Source organism: Oncorhynchus kisutch, linkage group LG5 (genome assembly GCF_002021735.2).
Source record: "Oncorhynchus kisutch isolate 150728-3 linkage group LG5, Okis_V2, whole genome shotgun sequence".
In the NCBI taxonomy this organism is placed as follows: domain Eukaryota; kingdom Metazoa; phylum Chordata; class Actinopteri; order Salmoniformes; family Salmonidae; genus Oncorhynchus; species Oncorhynchus kisutch.
In genome coordinates, this window is record NC_034178.2 from 5,441,571 (window position 1) to 5,457,340 (window position 15,770).

At 44.1% G+C, this 15,770-nt stretch overlaps 1 protein-coding gene across 1 annotated transcript; it reads right to left on the bottom strand.

Annotated features, from left to right (window-relative positions):
- LOC109890377 (rab GTPase-activating protein 1-like) lies at nucleotides 1-12,912 on the bottom strand. The gene is made up of 8 exons (XM_031823872.1): nucleotides 11,990-12,912; nucleotides 8,219-8,290; nucleotides 7,777-7,887; nucleotides 2,376-2,480; nucleotides 1,838-1,921; nucleotides 1,560-1,631; nucleotides 1,127-1,393; nucleotides 1-913 (listed from the first exon to the last, which is right to left on the bottom strand). Exons 1-8 carry the CDS (start codon nucleotides 12,098-12,100, stop codon nucleotides 689-691), a joined length of 1,047 nt encoding a protein of 348 aa, XP_031679732.1. The 5' UTR covers nucleotides 12,101-12,912; the 3' UTR covers nucleotides 1-688.
- Nucleotides 12,913-15,770: the final 2,858 nt, after the last annotated feature.

The window sequence follows — 15,770 nt, forward strand, 5'->3', positions numbered from 1 at the left end:
TTCCGAAATCTTAAAGTTAGGCATTAACTCTGAATGGTTCATGTAAGGGTTAAGGTTTGGGATAGGCTGAAAACAATTATCTCAAAAACTAGGTAACAGCGCTCACCGTTCCTCCTAGTGGCCGATTTCCACATCACCTCTGGACGTCCTCAGATATGAATGGACGTCGAATACTGACTTGTATCCTAGGTGACCTGGCTGACTTTACATGTCAACTGGTTTGTCTGTTACAGATTCTGAGAACGACTTAATGAAAATGTCTGTAAAGTAGAAACAGAAAAAGTATGGATATATACTTGAATGTACTACAATGATGGTGATTATTGATTTACTTCACTGTAAAAAAATATGTAAATCTCGATATTGACAAGATCAGAGATGTGCTGTATGTAACAAATCAAATAAAAAAATGAATGCACAATGAAACGTTTTGAATGAAGGACTGGGCGCCATACAAGTGTTACCAGTTTGGAGTTTTGTTTTAAGAGTTTAAGAGCCAAAGTAATACATAAAACATACATAAAACTCCTGTATCCAAATCTGTTTTTGACAATAACAAATAAAACCAAAATAGGCACTAGAATGCAGAAACAAACAATCACCAAGACACATGTATAATCATTCCAATACATATTATCTATACTCTCAGTATGTCCTCGTCTTGCTGTCTCTCCCCCTCCCTTCCATGTCAGACATCTCCCCCCCGGTCCTTCCTGGGGGCCCATGACAGTCTCCTGGAGCTCCAGGCTGAGAGGGGGAGGCCATGTAGAGAACGCCCCATTGCAGAGGCTCTCCCCCTGGGTAGGCTGCTGCTCTGCAGACCCCCTCCGGCTGACCGTATATTCTTAGTGAGCCAGCTGTTCCTAGCTGTCTGGAGATCACGTTGCAGCACCCCCTTCTGGTGTTCCAGCTCCTACACAGGGGACAACACAACACATCATATATCACTATGGAGTGTGTACTGTCCACAAAAAAGTGTGTACCGTGCATTAAGGAGTGTGTACTATGAACTATGTACTGTGAACATGTGCAATATGAAGTGTGTAGTGTGCCCTATGAAGTGTGTAGTGTGCACTATGAAGTGTGTAGTGTGCACTATGAAGTGTGTAGTGTGCTCTGAGCTGACCTGGATCTTGCACTTGGCCTCCACCATCTGTAGTTTAGTCTGGGCCAGCTCCTTCTCCAGCTCTGTGACCTGGCCACTCAGACACACCTTCTCCTGGTCTTGTTCCCTGGTACCAGTCGTCTGCTGGTCTAGTTCTGTTTCCTGGTCCCTCTGCTGGCCTGGTTCTCTGGTGCTGATTCTTCTCTGGTACGGGGCTGTGGAACCGGAGCCTTCCATGATTGGAGAATCTAGAGCCTGTCGGCAGCGAGAACACGCCATCACAGCATTCTGAGAGAGGGAGGAGAGGGTGGGAGGGTTTTGACCAGACACTTCAAAAGTGTTTTATTACAAACATGCAGAGTGAGAGGTGATATCCATACAGATCAAATTACATCATCAAACTGTGTGATTGCCAAACTGTGACATCATCAGATGGTGTCATATTCATCCTCACCCTGAGTTTGTCCAGGTTCTCTCTGTGGGCCGCCTGCTGCCTCTCCACCCGACTGGTCAGCTGGGAACAGATCTGACAGACAGAGGAAACAATATAGCATTATGTGTGTGTGTGTGTGTGTGTGTGTGTGTGTGTGTGTGTGTGTGTGTGTGTGTGTGTGTGTGTGTGTGTGTGTGTGTGTGTGTGTGTGTGTGTGTGTGTGTGTGTGTGTGTGTGTGTGTGTGTGTGCGTGCGTGCGTGCGTGCGTGCGTGCGTGCGTGCGTGCTCGTGCGCTGTACCTGTTTGTAGTCTGAGATGATGCCTGAGCTCCTCTTCACCTCTGGATCAGCCTTGTCCAGCTTTGTCCTTAACACCTCCTTCAACTGTGAAATGGTAAATACATGTCCATACACAGAATGAAATGTTTCATTATTACTCATAAATATAATCTAATAATACAGTATTACCATAAATATAATATAATATTATTACCGTAAATAGAATACAATATTACCATAAATATAATATAACATTATTACCATACAATATTACATTATTACCATAAATAGAATACAGTATTACATTATTACCATAAAGAGAGTACAATATTACCATAAATAGAATACAGTATTACATTATTACCATAAAGAGAGTACAATATTACATTATTACCATAAATAGAATATAATATTACATTATTACCATAAATAGAATTTTACATTATTACCATAAATAGAATATAATATTACATTATTACCATAAATAGAATATTACATTTTTACCTTACATCAAAGTATGGAAACATAAAGGACAGATGGATAGAATAGAAGAGATTACCTGAGCAGCCTCCTCCTCCTTCCCTCTCTTCTCTTCCTCTGCATTCTTCAATTTCTTTCTGGTCTTCAGCAGCTCTTTGGTCAGCTCATCCACTCTGTCCTCCGCCTGTGGGCCCAACAACACGCTCAGAAGTCTGTCTGTCTGTACGTATAAGTGCCTATGGAGATAGGGGCTAGGGTAGTATTTAGGAGGTAGGGGCTAGGGTAGTATCTAGGAGGTAGTATCTAGGCGGTAGGGGCTAGTATAGTATCTAGGGTAGTATCTAGGCAGTAGGGGCTAGGGTAGTATCTAGGGTAGTATCTAGGAGGTAGGGGATAGGGTAGTATCTAGGGTAGTATCTAGGAGGTAGGGGCTAGGGTAGTATCTAGGAGGTAGTATCTAGGGTAGTATCTAGGAGGTAGGGCTAGGGTAGTATCTAGGGTAGTATCTAAGAGGTAGGGTCTAGGGTAGTATCTAGGGTAGTATCTAGGAGGTAGGGGATAGGGTAGTATCTAGGGTAGTATCTAGGAGGTAGGGGCTAGGGTAGTATCTAGGAGGTAGGGCTAGGGTAGTATCTAGGGTAGTATCTAGGAGGTAGGGGCTAGGGTAGTATATAGGAGTTAGTATCTAGGGTAGTATCTAGGAGGTAGGGCTAGGGTAGTATCTAGGGTAGTATCTAGGAGGTAGGGGCTAGGGTAGTATCTAGGGTAGTATCTAGGAGGTAGGGGATAGGGTAGTATCTAGGGTAGTATCTAGGAGTTAGGGGCTAGGGTAGTATCTAGGGTAGTATCTAGGGTAGTATCTAGGAGGTAGTGGCAAGGGTAGTATCTAGGAGGTAGGGTAGTATCTAAGAGGTAGGGGCTAGGGTAGTATCTAGGAGGTAGTATCTAGGAGGTAGTATCTAGGAGGTAGTATCTAGGGTAGTATCTAGGGTAGTATCTAGTGTAGTATCTAGGAGGTAGTATCTAGGAGGTAGGGGCTAGGGTAGTATCTAGGAGGTAGGGGCTAGGGTAGTATCTAGTGTAGTATCTAGGAGGTAGTATCTAGGAGGTATGGGCTAGGGTAGTATCTAGTGTAGTATCTAGGAGGTAGTATCTAGGAGGTAGGGGCTAGGGTAGTATCTAGTGTAGTATCTAGGAGGTAGTATCTAGGAGGTAAGGGCTAGGGTAATATCTAGGAGGTAGGGGCTAGGGTAGTATCTAGGGTAGTATCTAGGAGGTAGTATCTAGGGTAGTATCTAGGGTAGTATCTAGGAGGTAGGGGCTAGGGTAGTATCTAGGGTAGTATCTAGGAGGTAGGGGCTAGGGTAGTATCTAGGGTAGTATCTAGGAGGTAGTATCTAGGAGGTAGTATCTAGGAGGTAGGGGCTAGTGTAGTATCTAGGGTAGTATCTAGGAGGTAGTATCTAGGAGGTAGTATCTAGGGTAGTATCTAGAGTAATATCTAGGGTAGTATCTAGGAGGTAGTATCTAGGAGGTAGTATCTAGGAGGTAGTATCTAGGAGGTAGTATCTAGGGTAGTATCTAGGAGGCAGTATCTAGGAGGTAGGGGCTAGGAGGTAGTATCTAGGAGGTAGTATCTAGGGTAGTATCTAGGAGGCAGTATCTAGGAGGTAGGGGCTAGGGTAGTATCTAGGGTAGTATCTAGGAGGTAGTATCTAGGAGGTAGGGGCTAGTGTAGTATCTAGGGTAGTATCTAGGAGGTAGTATCTAGGAGGTAGTATCTAGGAGGTAGTATCTAGGGTAGTATCTAGGGTAGTATCTAGGAGGTAGTATCTAGGAGGTAGTATCTAGGGTAGTATCTAGAGTAATCTCTAGGGTAGTATCTAGGAGGTAGTATCTAGGAGGTAGTATCTAGGGTAGTATCTAGAGTAATCTCTAGGGTAGTATCTAGGAGGTAGTATCTAGAGTAATCTCTAGGGTAGTATCTAGGAGGTAGTATCTAGGGTAGTATCTAGGAGGTAGTATCTAGGGTAGTATCTAGGAGGTAGTATCTAGGGTAGTATCTAGGAGGTAGTATCTAGGGTAGTATCTAGGAGGTAGTATCTAGGGTAGTATCTAGGAGGTAGTATCTAGGAGGTAGTATCTAGGAGGTAGTATCTAGGTGGTAGTATCTAGGAGGTAGTATCTAGGAGGTAGTATCTAGGGTAGTATCTAGGAGGTAGTATCTAGGGTAGTATCTAGGAGGTAGTATCTAGGAGGTAGTATCTAGGGTAGTATCTAGGAGGTAGTATCTAGGAGGTAGTATCTGGGGTAGTATCTAGGTGGTAGTATCTAGGTGGTAGTATCTGGGGTAGTATCTAGGGGGTAGTATCTAGGGGGTAGTATCTAGGAGGTAGTATCTAGGGTAGTATCTAGGGTAGTATCTAGGAGGTAGTATCTAGGAGGTAGTATCTAGGAGGTAGTATCTAGGGTAGTATCTAGGGTAGTATCTAGGAGGTAGTATCTAGGAGGTAGTATCTAGGGTAGTATCTAGGAGGTAGTATCTAGGGTAGTATCTAGGAGGTAGTATCTAGGAGGTAGTATCTAGGGTAGTATCTAGGAGGTAGTATCTAGGAGGTAGTATCTGGGGTAGTATCTAGGTGGTAGTATCTAGGTGGTAGTATCTGGGGTAGTATCTAGGTGGTAGTATCTAGGAGGTAGTATCTAGGAGGTAGTATCTAGGAGGTAGTATCTAGGAGGTAGTATCTAGGAGGTAGTATCTAGGAGGTAGTATCTAGGTGGTAGTATCTAGGTGGTAGTATCTAGGGTAGTATCTAGGAGGTAGTATCTAGGAGGTAGTATCTAGGAGGTAGTATCTAGGAGGTAGTATCTAGGAGGTAGTATCTAGGGTAGTATCTAGGAGGTAGTATCTAGGAGGTAGTATCTAGGGTAGTATCTAGGAGGTAGTATCTAGGAGGTAGTATCTGGGGTAGTATCTAGGTGGTAGTATCTAGGTGGTAGTATCTGGGGTAGTATCTAGGTGGTAGTATCTAGGAGGTAGTATCTAGGAGGTAGTATCTAGGAGGTAGTATCTAGGAGGTAGTATCTAGGTGGTAGTATCTAGGTGGTAGTATCTAGGGTAGTATCTAGGAGGTAGTATCTAGGAGGTAGTATCTAGGAGGTAGTATCTAGGTGGTAGTATCTAGGTGGTAGTATCTAGGTGGTAGTATCTAGGAGGTAGTATCTAGGAGGTAGTATCTAGGAGGTAGTATCTAGGAGGTAGTATCTAGGAGGTAGTATCTAGGTGGTAGTATCTAGGAGGTAGTATCTAGGAGGTAGTATCTAGGAGGTAGTATCTAGGAGGTAGTATCTAGGGTAGTATCTAGGGTAGTATCTAGGAGGTAGTATCTAGGAGGTAGTATCTAGGGTAGTATCTAGGGTAGTATCTAGGGGGTAGTATCTAGGAGGTAGTATCTAGGAGGTAGTATCTAGGAGGTAGTATCTAGGAGGTAGTATCTAGGAGGTAGTATCTAGGTGGTAGTATCTAGGTGGTAGTATCTAGGTGGTAGTATCTAGGTGGTAGTATCTGGAGGTAGTATCTGGGAGGTAGTATCTAGGAGGTAGTATCTAGGAGGTAGTATCTAGGAGGTAGTATCTAGGAGGTAGTATCTAGGAGGTAGTATCTAGGGTAGTATCTAGGAGGTAGTATCTAGGTGGTAGTATCTAGGTGGTAGTATCTAGGGTAGTATCTAGGAGGTAGTATCTAGGGTAGTATTTAGGAGGTAGTATCTAGGAGGTAGTATCTAGGAGGTAGTATCTAGGAGGTAGTATCTAGGAGGTAGTATCTAGGAGGTAGTATCTAGGGTAGTATCTAGGAGGTAGTATCTAGGTGGTAGTATCTAGGGTAGTATCTAGGAGGTAGTATCTAGGAGGTAGTATCTAGGAGGTAGGGGCTAGGGTAGTATCTAGGAGGTAGTATCTAGGAGGTAGTATCTAGGAGGTAGTATCTAGGGTAGTATCTAGGGTAGTATCTAGGAGGTAGTATCTCGGTGGTAGTATCTAGGTGGTAGTATCTAGGGTAGTATCTAGGAGGTAGTATCTAGGGTAGTAGGGTAGTATCTAGGGTAGTATCTAGGAGGTAGTATCTAGGAGGTAGTATCTAGGAGGTAGTATCTAGGGGGTAGTATCTAGGAGGTAGTATCTAGGGTAGTATCTAGGGGGTAGTATCTAGGAGGTAGTATCTAGGGTAGTATCTAGGAGGTAGTATCTAGGGTAGTATCTAGGAGGTAGTATCTAGGGTAGTATCTAGGGTAGTATCTAGGAGGTAGTATCTAGGAGGTAGTATCTAGGTGGTAGTATCTAGGGTAGTATCTAGGGGGTAGTATCTAGGAGGTAGTATCTAGGAGGTAGTATCTAGGGTAGTATCTAGGAGGTAGTATCTAGGAGGTAGTATCTAGGAGGTAGTATCTAGGGGGTAGTATCTAGGAGGTAGTATCTAGGGTAGTATCTAGGAGGTAGTATCTAGGGTAGTATCTAGGAGGTAGTATCTAGGGTAGTATCTAGGTGGTAGTATCTAGGGTAGTATCTAGGAGGTAGGGTCTAGGTGGTAGTATCTAGGAGGTAGGGTCTAGGTGGTAGTATCTAGGAGGTAGGGTCTAGGAGGTAGTATCTAGGAGGTAGGGTCTAGGTGGTAGTATCTAGGAGGTAGTGTCTAGGTGGTAGTATCTAGGAGGTAGTATCTAGGTGGTAGTATCTAGGGTAGTATCTAGGTGGTAGTATCTAGGAGGTAGTATCTAGGGTAGTATCTAGGTGGTAGTATCTAGGGTAGTATCTAGGAGGTAGGGTCTAGGTGGTAGTATCTAGGAGGTAGGGTCTAGGTGGTAGTATCTAGGAGGTAGGGTCTAGGAGGTAGTATCTAGGAGGTAGGGTCTAGGTGGTAGTATCTAGGAGGTAGTGTCTAGGTGGTAGTATCTAGGAGGTAGTATCTAGGTGGTAGTATCTAGGGTAGTATCTAGGAGGTAGTATCTAGGTGGTAGTATCTAGGGTAGTATCTAGGAGGTAGGGTCTAGATTACATTACATTCTAAGAAAAAACAGTGCTGTATAGAACATGAAACAGTTCTTCAGCTGTCCCAATAGGAGAAGCCTTTGAAAAACACTTTTTGGTCCAGGTAGAACCCTTTTGGGTTCCATGTGAAACCCTTTTCATCAATGGTTCTACATGGAACCCAAAATAATTCTTACTGGAACCAAATAGGGTTCTACCTGGATACCAAAAAGGGTTGTCCTATGGGGACAGCCGAACAACCCTTTTAGATGAGGTAAATGAGCTAGGGGAGGTGCCTACAGTTAGAGGGCTGGAGGAGTGCTTAGGAGTTAGGGGGCTAGGGGGAGTGACTAGGAGCTAGGGGAATAGGGGGAGTGACTAGGAGCTAGGGGAATAGGGGGAGTGACTAGGAAGTAGGGGGCTAGGGGGTGATGTGGGGTTGATGTGGGGTGTACCTGGTCCAGGTCGGTCCTCAGGGAGATCTTGCTGGTGATCAGTCTGTGGGCCAGAACATCATTCTCCTGCTCCAGACGCAGACTGGCCTGCTGCAGCTGACGGTTCTCCCTCTGCAGGAACACACAGAACAGAGAACACAAAGTCAGGTTCTACCTCCTTAGAATGCACAGGACATGGAACACAGTCAGGTTCTCCCTATAGATTGCTATAGAATGTGGAACACACATTCTGGTGGGTTTGGGGGGTAGAGAGAGAGAGAGAGTGCTGGTTTTGGGTGTAAGGGGGAGGGGTGCATGGCGATACTGACTGTTTAGGTGGAGGAGGGGAGTAGCAATAGTGGGTGGGGTTTTGCTGTATTGTTGGGTGGTTGGGTGGAGGTGGGAGGGAGAGAGGGAGCGGTTAGGTTTAATACGCATCAAAGTGCTAACGGTTTGGTCCTACCTGGTATCTGTCTACGTGGTCATCCTGTTGTTGTGGCTGGTTCTCTCTCAGCGTGGCCTTCTTACTGGGAACCTGTAGAACCACAACAGTCAAGGTTGAGTGAGAGAGCGGTCCACAGGCTCAGCATACATAAACAACAGTCAGTTTGATTGAGAGAAAGTTATATTACACAAACAGAGATGGAGTGATTGGAAATAATTTACAACAACAAAACAGAGCAAACTAGAATGCTATTTGACCCTAACCAGAGAGTACACAGTTGCAGAATACCTGACCACTGTGACTGACCCAACCTTAAAGAAAGCATAGCCTTGCTATTGAGAAAGGCCACCGAAGGCAGACCTGGATCTCAAGAGAAGACAGGCTATGTGCACACTGCCCACAAAATGAGGTGATGACTGAGCTGCACTTTGTTTATTGTTTATTGTTTATTTCACTTTTGTTAATTATCTATTTCACTTTCTTTGGCAATGTTAACATACAGTTGAAGTAGGAAGTTTACATACACTTAGGTTGGAGTCATTGTTTTTCCACCACTCTACAAATTTCTTGTTAACAAACTATAGTTTTGGCAAGTCGGTTAGGACATCTACTTTGTGCATGACACAAGTAATTTATCCAACAATTGTTTACAGACAGATTATTTCACATATAATTCACTATTACAATTCCAGTGGGTCAGAAGTTTACATACACTAAGTTGACTGTGCCTTTAAACAGCTTGGAAAATTCCAGAAAAGGATGACATGGCGGTAGAAGCTTCTGATAGGCTAATTGACATGATTTGAGTCAATTGGAGGTGTACCTGTGGATGTATTTCAAGGCCTACCTTTAAACTCAGTGCCTCTTTGCTTGACATCATGGGAAAATCAAAAGAAATTGTAGACCTCTACAAGTCTGGTTCATCCTTGGGAGCAATTTCCAAATGCCTGAAGGTACCACGTTCATCTGTACAAACAATAGTACACAATTATAATCACCATGGACCATGCAGCCATCATACCGCTCAGGAAGGAGACACGTTCTGTCTCCTAGAGATGAACGTACTTTGGTGCGAAAAGTGCAAATCAATCCCAGAACAACAGCAAAGGACCTTGTAAAGATGCTGGAGGAAACAGGTACAAAGTATCTATATCCACAGTAAAACGAGTACTATAATCGACATAACCTGAAAGGCCGCTCAGCAAGGAAGAAGCCACTGCTCCAAAACCGCCATAAAAATGCCAGACTATGGTTTGCAACTGCACATGGGGACAAAGTTCGTACTTTTTGGAGAATTATCCTCTGGTCTGATGAAACAAAAATAGAACTGTTTGGCCATAATGACCATCGCTATGTTTGAAGGGAAAAGCAAGCCGAAGAACATCATCCCAACTGTGAAGCACGGGGGTGGCAGAATCATGTTGTGGAGGGGCTTTGCTGCAGGAGGGACTGGTGCACTTCATAAAATAGATGGCATCATGAGGTCGAAAATTATGTGGATACATTGAAGCAACATCAAGACATCAGACAGGAAGTTAAAGCTTGGTCGCAATTGGGTCTTCCAAACGGACAATGACACCAAGCATACTTCCAAAGTTGTGGCAAAATGGCTTAAGGACAACAAAGTCAAGGTATTAGAGTGGCCATCACAAAGCCCTGTCCTCAATCCTGTAGAAAATGTGTGGGCGGAACTGAAAAAGCATGTGGAGCAAGGAGACCTACAAACCTGACTCAGTTACACCAGCTCTGTCAGGAGGAATGGGCTAACATTCACCCAAGTTATTGTGGGAAGCTTGTGGGAGGCTACCAGAAACATTTGACCCAAGTTAAACAATGCTACCCAACTACTAATTGAGTGTATGTAAACTTCTGACCCACTGGGAATGTAATGAAAGAAATCAAAGTTGAACTAAATCATTATCTCTATTATTATTCTGATATTTCACATTCTTAAAATAAAGTGGCGATCCTAACTGGCACGTTCGTCGTATGAAGGAGACCAAGGCACAGCGTGGTCTGCGTACATTTTTCCTTTATTAAAGAAAGACCACTGAACAAACTAACAAAACATGCCGCTAATGAGTAGTGCAGACAGACAACTAAACATAGAACAAGAACCCACAAATACCCAAGGGAAATGGCTACCTAAATATGGTCCCCAATCATAGACAACGATAAACAGCTGCCTCTGATTGGGAACTATATCAGGCCACCATAGACATACATATACCTAGACCTACAAAACCCCTAGATATACAAAAACCCTAGACAATACAAAACTAGCATACCCACCCTCGTCACACCCTGACCTAACCAAAACATAAAGAAAACAGATATATTACAGTTTTTCTCAATTGCTAAAACACTAAAACCCATTGGCTGAACAAAGTTCTCAGTTGCCTGGACTCATTTAGCTAATTATGCAGTCTGTTGTCAATACCTTAAACCATTTCAGATGGTAAAACACAATTTGCAGATCTCACTTAGACTTTTCAGCAAAACTCTAAACACATTCTCATTCTCAAAACACATTCTGCACTCTAATGCACATGTCATCCATACTGGTAAACACAAGTGGCAACAATCAAATACAAATACAACCACTCAAAATTGATTTAACCTGTTTCAAATGATGCGACACAACCAATATAAGCCAGTTCAGAGAGCAAACAGGTTGTTGAAGGTGGGAAGGAGAAAGTCTGAGAATGGATACTGTAGTACAGTGCATTGTAGGCTGTACAATGGACAAATTGTCTGGCCCTGAACATTGTGCTTTCCATTTATTAACAGTACTGACTGCTCAATATATTTTGACTGGTTGCAGGTTCATATCAACAAAGAACAAGAATTACAGTATCACAGAGACAAAGGACAAGTTTGTGAGATGCAGGGTACAATACTGTAAAAATAGGGGTACAAAGAGGAGGAAGAACAAAAAACAAAATTGCAAAGAGCAAAGCAGAGGAGTAATTTCAGATCAATTTTGAGCTACTATGATAGAACATGTTTTCGTTCATCAAAAGACAATGATGACGGAAAAATATGAATATTTTTTTAGATTAAAAATGTACTTCTCCCTGAGAATTGTATGTTTTGAACAATGTGTTTTCCATTTTTCGGTGTATTGTTTACTGACTGCTTGAGAGTGTAAATCATTTTGATCACTTTGTTTATGATTTGAGAGCAGTGTTTGATTTTGAACACAGGTAAAACTGTTTTTACATCTGGTGTAAATGCTTAGTAACCCTGGTCCTTGTTGTGAATGTCATGCCTTAGAGCAGGGGAGATGGTACAGGAGTTTAGTCTGCACGGCCACCAGAGGGCTGTCCTAATAATACTGTAGTCGGGGGTTGTTGCTGTTGTTGTTGTATGACCACATGCTCTATGACACAGCAGCAATTATGTTATGGTTGCATAATGGTTGTGGTCTTACCGTGTGTTTGGGTATGGTTGTGTCATGGTTGTGTAGTGGTTGTGTAGTGGTTGTGGTCTCACCATGTGTTTGGGTATGGTTGTGTCATGGTTGTATAATGGTTGTGGGTTACCGTGTGTTTGGGTATGGTTGTGTCATGGTTGTATAATGGTTGTGGTCTCACCGTGTGTTTCGGTATGGTTGTGTCATGGTTGTGTAGTGGTTGTGGTCTTACTGTGTGTTTGGGTATGGTTGTGTCATGGTTGTATATTGGTTGTGATCTCACCGTGTGTTTGGGTATGGTTGTGTCATGGTTGTATAATGGTTGTGGTCTCACTGTGGGTTTGGGTATGGTTGTGTCATGGTTGTGGTCTCACCGTGTGTTTGGGTATAGACTCGGCCATCAGGCAGGCCAGTATCTCCTCCTCCGCCATCTGGTCTATGATGTGGGAGTCATATGCCACCCTGATAGACACTTCTTCCATCATCCTGACACACACACACACAGCTGGAGGATGCAGGCCTCTACTCTCAGGTATGTGAACCCCAGCAGGAGAGAGAAGCTCCAAATAATTAGTTGGTCAGAATTCCAACAGGTGTTCCAGTCAGACAGGTAAACCTCCTTCACACAGGAAATAAACTCCTTCACACAGGTAAACCTCCTTCACACAGGTAAACTCCTTCACACAGGTAAACCTCCTTCACACAGGTAAACCTCCTTCACACAGGTAAACCTCCTTTACACAGGTAAACTCCTTCACACAGATAAACTCCTTCACACAGGTAAACTCCTTCACACAGGTAAACTCCTTCACACAGGTAAACCTCCTTCACACAGGTAAACTCCTTCACACAGGTAAACTCCTTCACACAGGTAAACCTCCTTCACACAAATAAACTCCAGTAGCAGAGAGGCACATGTTGGTACCAGCTGAGCTCCCTCTAACAGGTGAATTCCAACAGAGGTAGTAACTCCCAGTCAGTCAGATATACACAGGTCAACACCCAGAGACAGGTGAACTCCAGCAGGTCAGAGGCGGTACTTGTGAAAAACCTGGCAACAGCTGAAAGCCAGGTAAACTAACTCAGGTAGTCCAAAGGTAAAGTCCAAGGGCATAGTCCAACATGTGTATGAAACACACAGACACACTCCAGCTAGCAGGCAGATACAGCAGTGGACTACACACACAGACACACTCCAGCTAGCAGGCAGATACAGCAGTGGACTACACACACAGACACACTCCAGCTAGAAGGCAGGTACAGCAGTGGACGAAACACACACAGAAACACATACAAATGAAGAGGTACAGGTTTGACGGGGTTTATATATACGAGGTGTGTGACACAGACACACCTACTGCTGTCCTCCTTTTTCTTATTCTCTTCACCCTCCTCTCATTCCTTCTCTATTGCTCCCCTGTAAAGACATTCACAATCCTCCACCCTGAAACCCCCCAACCCAGTCAACACACACACACACACACTGACACACACGTAGAACACACATATTAATGATGCCCTCTCAACTGAGAGGTAAGAAGATTCATGCTGTTCTATGCCTGGTATTTAGGATATTTACCCTGGAGTGTTTAGTGTTTAGTGTGTGTGTGTGTGTGTGTGTGTGTGTGTGTGTGTGTGTGTGTGTGTGTGTGTGTGTGTGTGTGTGTGTGTGTGTGTGTGTGTGTGTGTGTGTGTGTGTGGTATGAGTGTGTGTGTATGCGCATGTGTGTGTGTGTGTGTGTGCATGTGTGTGGTGTGTGGGTGCCTCTCCTCACAGTGCTATTGTCTCCAGAAGGCCAGGGCTGAAAGAGGTTTGTCAGGAGTTTAAACTGGTCCTGCCACTACAGTAATACTTACAATACATCTGAACACAACACAGAAGATGCAACCCAAAAGCTGTCTCTCTCTCTCTCTCTCTCTCTCTCTCTCTCTCTCTCTCTCTCTCTCTCTCTCTCTCTCTCTCTCTCTCTCTCTCTCTCTCTCTCTCTCTCTCTCTCTCTCTCTCTCTCTCTCTCTCTCTCTCTCTCTCTCTCTCTCTCTCAATTCTACCCACGTTGTCTCTTATTCATGATATCTCAGCGACAGTAAACGACTTGTGGTCCCACAGAGCTTTGTATAGATTGATCACATCTCTGAACTACAACACAGGGACGGCTCTCCAGATGAACCAGGAGCCTCTAATTAACAGAGGGGAAACAAACACATGAAACTGTCTTTACTTATATGTGACCATTTATGATCCTTTACTCTTACTATTTGTTCTAATATTACTGTTTTAAAACGGCCTCATCTGACTCCAGGTTGCAGTGATGTCTATGTTATTCATAAGCATGCCCCATTCAAGAAATTTAGAACCAGGAACAGATATAGCCCTTGGTTCTCTCCAGACCTGCCTGCCCTTAACCAACACAACAACATCCTATGGTGTTCTGCATTAGCATCGAACAGCCCCCGTGATATGCAACTTTTCAGGGAAGCTAGAAACCAATATACACAGGCAGTTAGAAAAGCCAAGGCTAGCTTTTTCAAGCAGAAATTTGCTTCCTGCAACACAAACTCAAAAAGGTTCTGGGACACTGTAAAGTCCATGGAGAATAAGAACACCTCCTCCCAGGTGCCCACTGTACTGAAGATAGGAAACACTGTCACCACAGATAAATCCACTATAATTGAGAATTTCAATAAGCATTTTTATACGGCTGGCCATGCTTTCCACCTGGCTACCCCTACCCCGGTCAACAGCACTGCACCCCCCACAGCAACTCGCCCAAGCCTTCCCCATTTCTCCTTCTCCCAAATTCAGTCAGCTGATGTTCTGAAAGAGCTGCAAAATCTAGACCCCTACAAATCAGCCGGGCTAGATAATCTGGACCCTTTCTATCTAAAATTATCTGCTGAAATTGTTGCCTGTTCAACCTCTCTTTCGTGTCGTCTGAGATTCGGTCATCCCCCTCTTCAAAGGGGGGTACACTATTGACCCAAACTGCTACAGACCTATATCTATCCTACCCTGCCTTTCTAAGGTCTTCGAAAGCCAAGTCAACAAACAGATTACTGACCATTTTGAATCCCACCATACCATATCCACTATGCAATCTGGTTTCAGAGCTGGTCATGGGTGCACCTCAGCCACGCTCAAGGTCCTAAACAATATCTTAGCCGCCATCGATAAGAAACAATACTGTGCAACATTATTCATTGACCTGGCCAAGGCTTTCGACTCTGTCAATCACCACATCCTCATCGGCAGACTCAACAGCCTTGGTTTCTCAAATGATTGCCTCGCCTGGTTCACCAACTACTTCTCCAATAGAGTTCAGTGTGTCAAATCGGAGGGCCTGTTGTCCGGACCTCTGGCAGTCTCTATGGGGGTGCCACAGGGTTCAATTATTGGCTCTTTTCTCTGTATATGATGTCGCTCTTGCTGCTGGTGAGTCTCTGATCCACCTCTACGTAGACGACACCATTCTGTATACTTCTGGCCCTTCTTTGGACACTGTGTTAACAACCCTCCAGACAAGCTTCAATGCCATACAACTCTCCTTCTGTGGCCTCCAATTGCTCTTAAATACAAGTAAAACTAAATGCATGCTCTTCAACCGATCGCTGCCTGCACCTGCCCGCCCGTCCAGCATCACTACTCTGGACGGCTCTGACGTAGAATATGTGGACAACTACAAATACCAAGGTGTCTGGTTAGATATATAACTCACCTTCCAGACTCACATCAAACATCTCCAATCCAAAGTTAAATCTAGAATTGGCTTCCTATTCTGCAACAGAGCATCCTTCACTCATGCTGCCAAACATACCCTTGTAAAACTGACCATCCTACCAATCCTCGACTTCGGCGATGTCATTCACAAAATAGGCTCCAATACCCTACTCAATAAATTGGATGCAGTCTATCACAGTGCCATCCGTTTTGTCACCAAAGCCCCATATACTACCCACCACTGCAACCTGTACGCTCTCGTTGGCTGGACCTCGCTTCATACTCGTCGCCAAACCCACTGGCTCCAGGTCATCTACAAGACCCTGCTAGGTAAAGTCGCTGGTCACCATAGCAGCACCCACCTGTAGCACGCGCTCCAGCAGGTATATCTCACTGGTCACCCCCAAAACCAATTCTTCCTTTGGCCACCTCTCCTTCCA

Coding starts and splice junctions, on each gene's coding strand:
- LOC109890377 (XM_031823872.1), bottom strand. CDS start 12,100: ATGATGGAAGAAGTGTCTATCAGGGTGGCATATGACTCCCACATCATA. Junction 8,291..11,989: donor AGTCTATACCCAAACACACG/GTGAGACCACAA, acceptor GTGGTTCTACAG/GTTCCCAGTAAGAAGGCCAC. Junction 1,632..1,837: donor TCATCTCAGACTACAAACAG/GTACAGCGCACG, acceptor TCTGTCTGTCAG/ATCTGTTCCCAGCTGACCAG.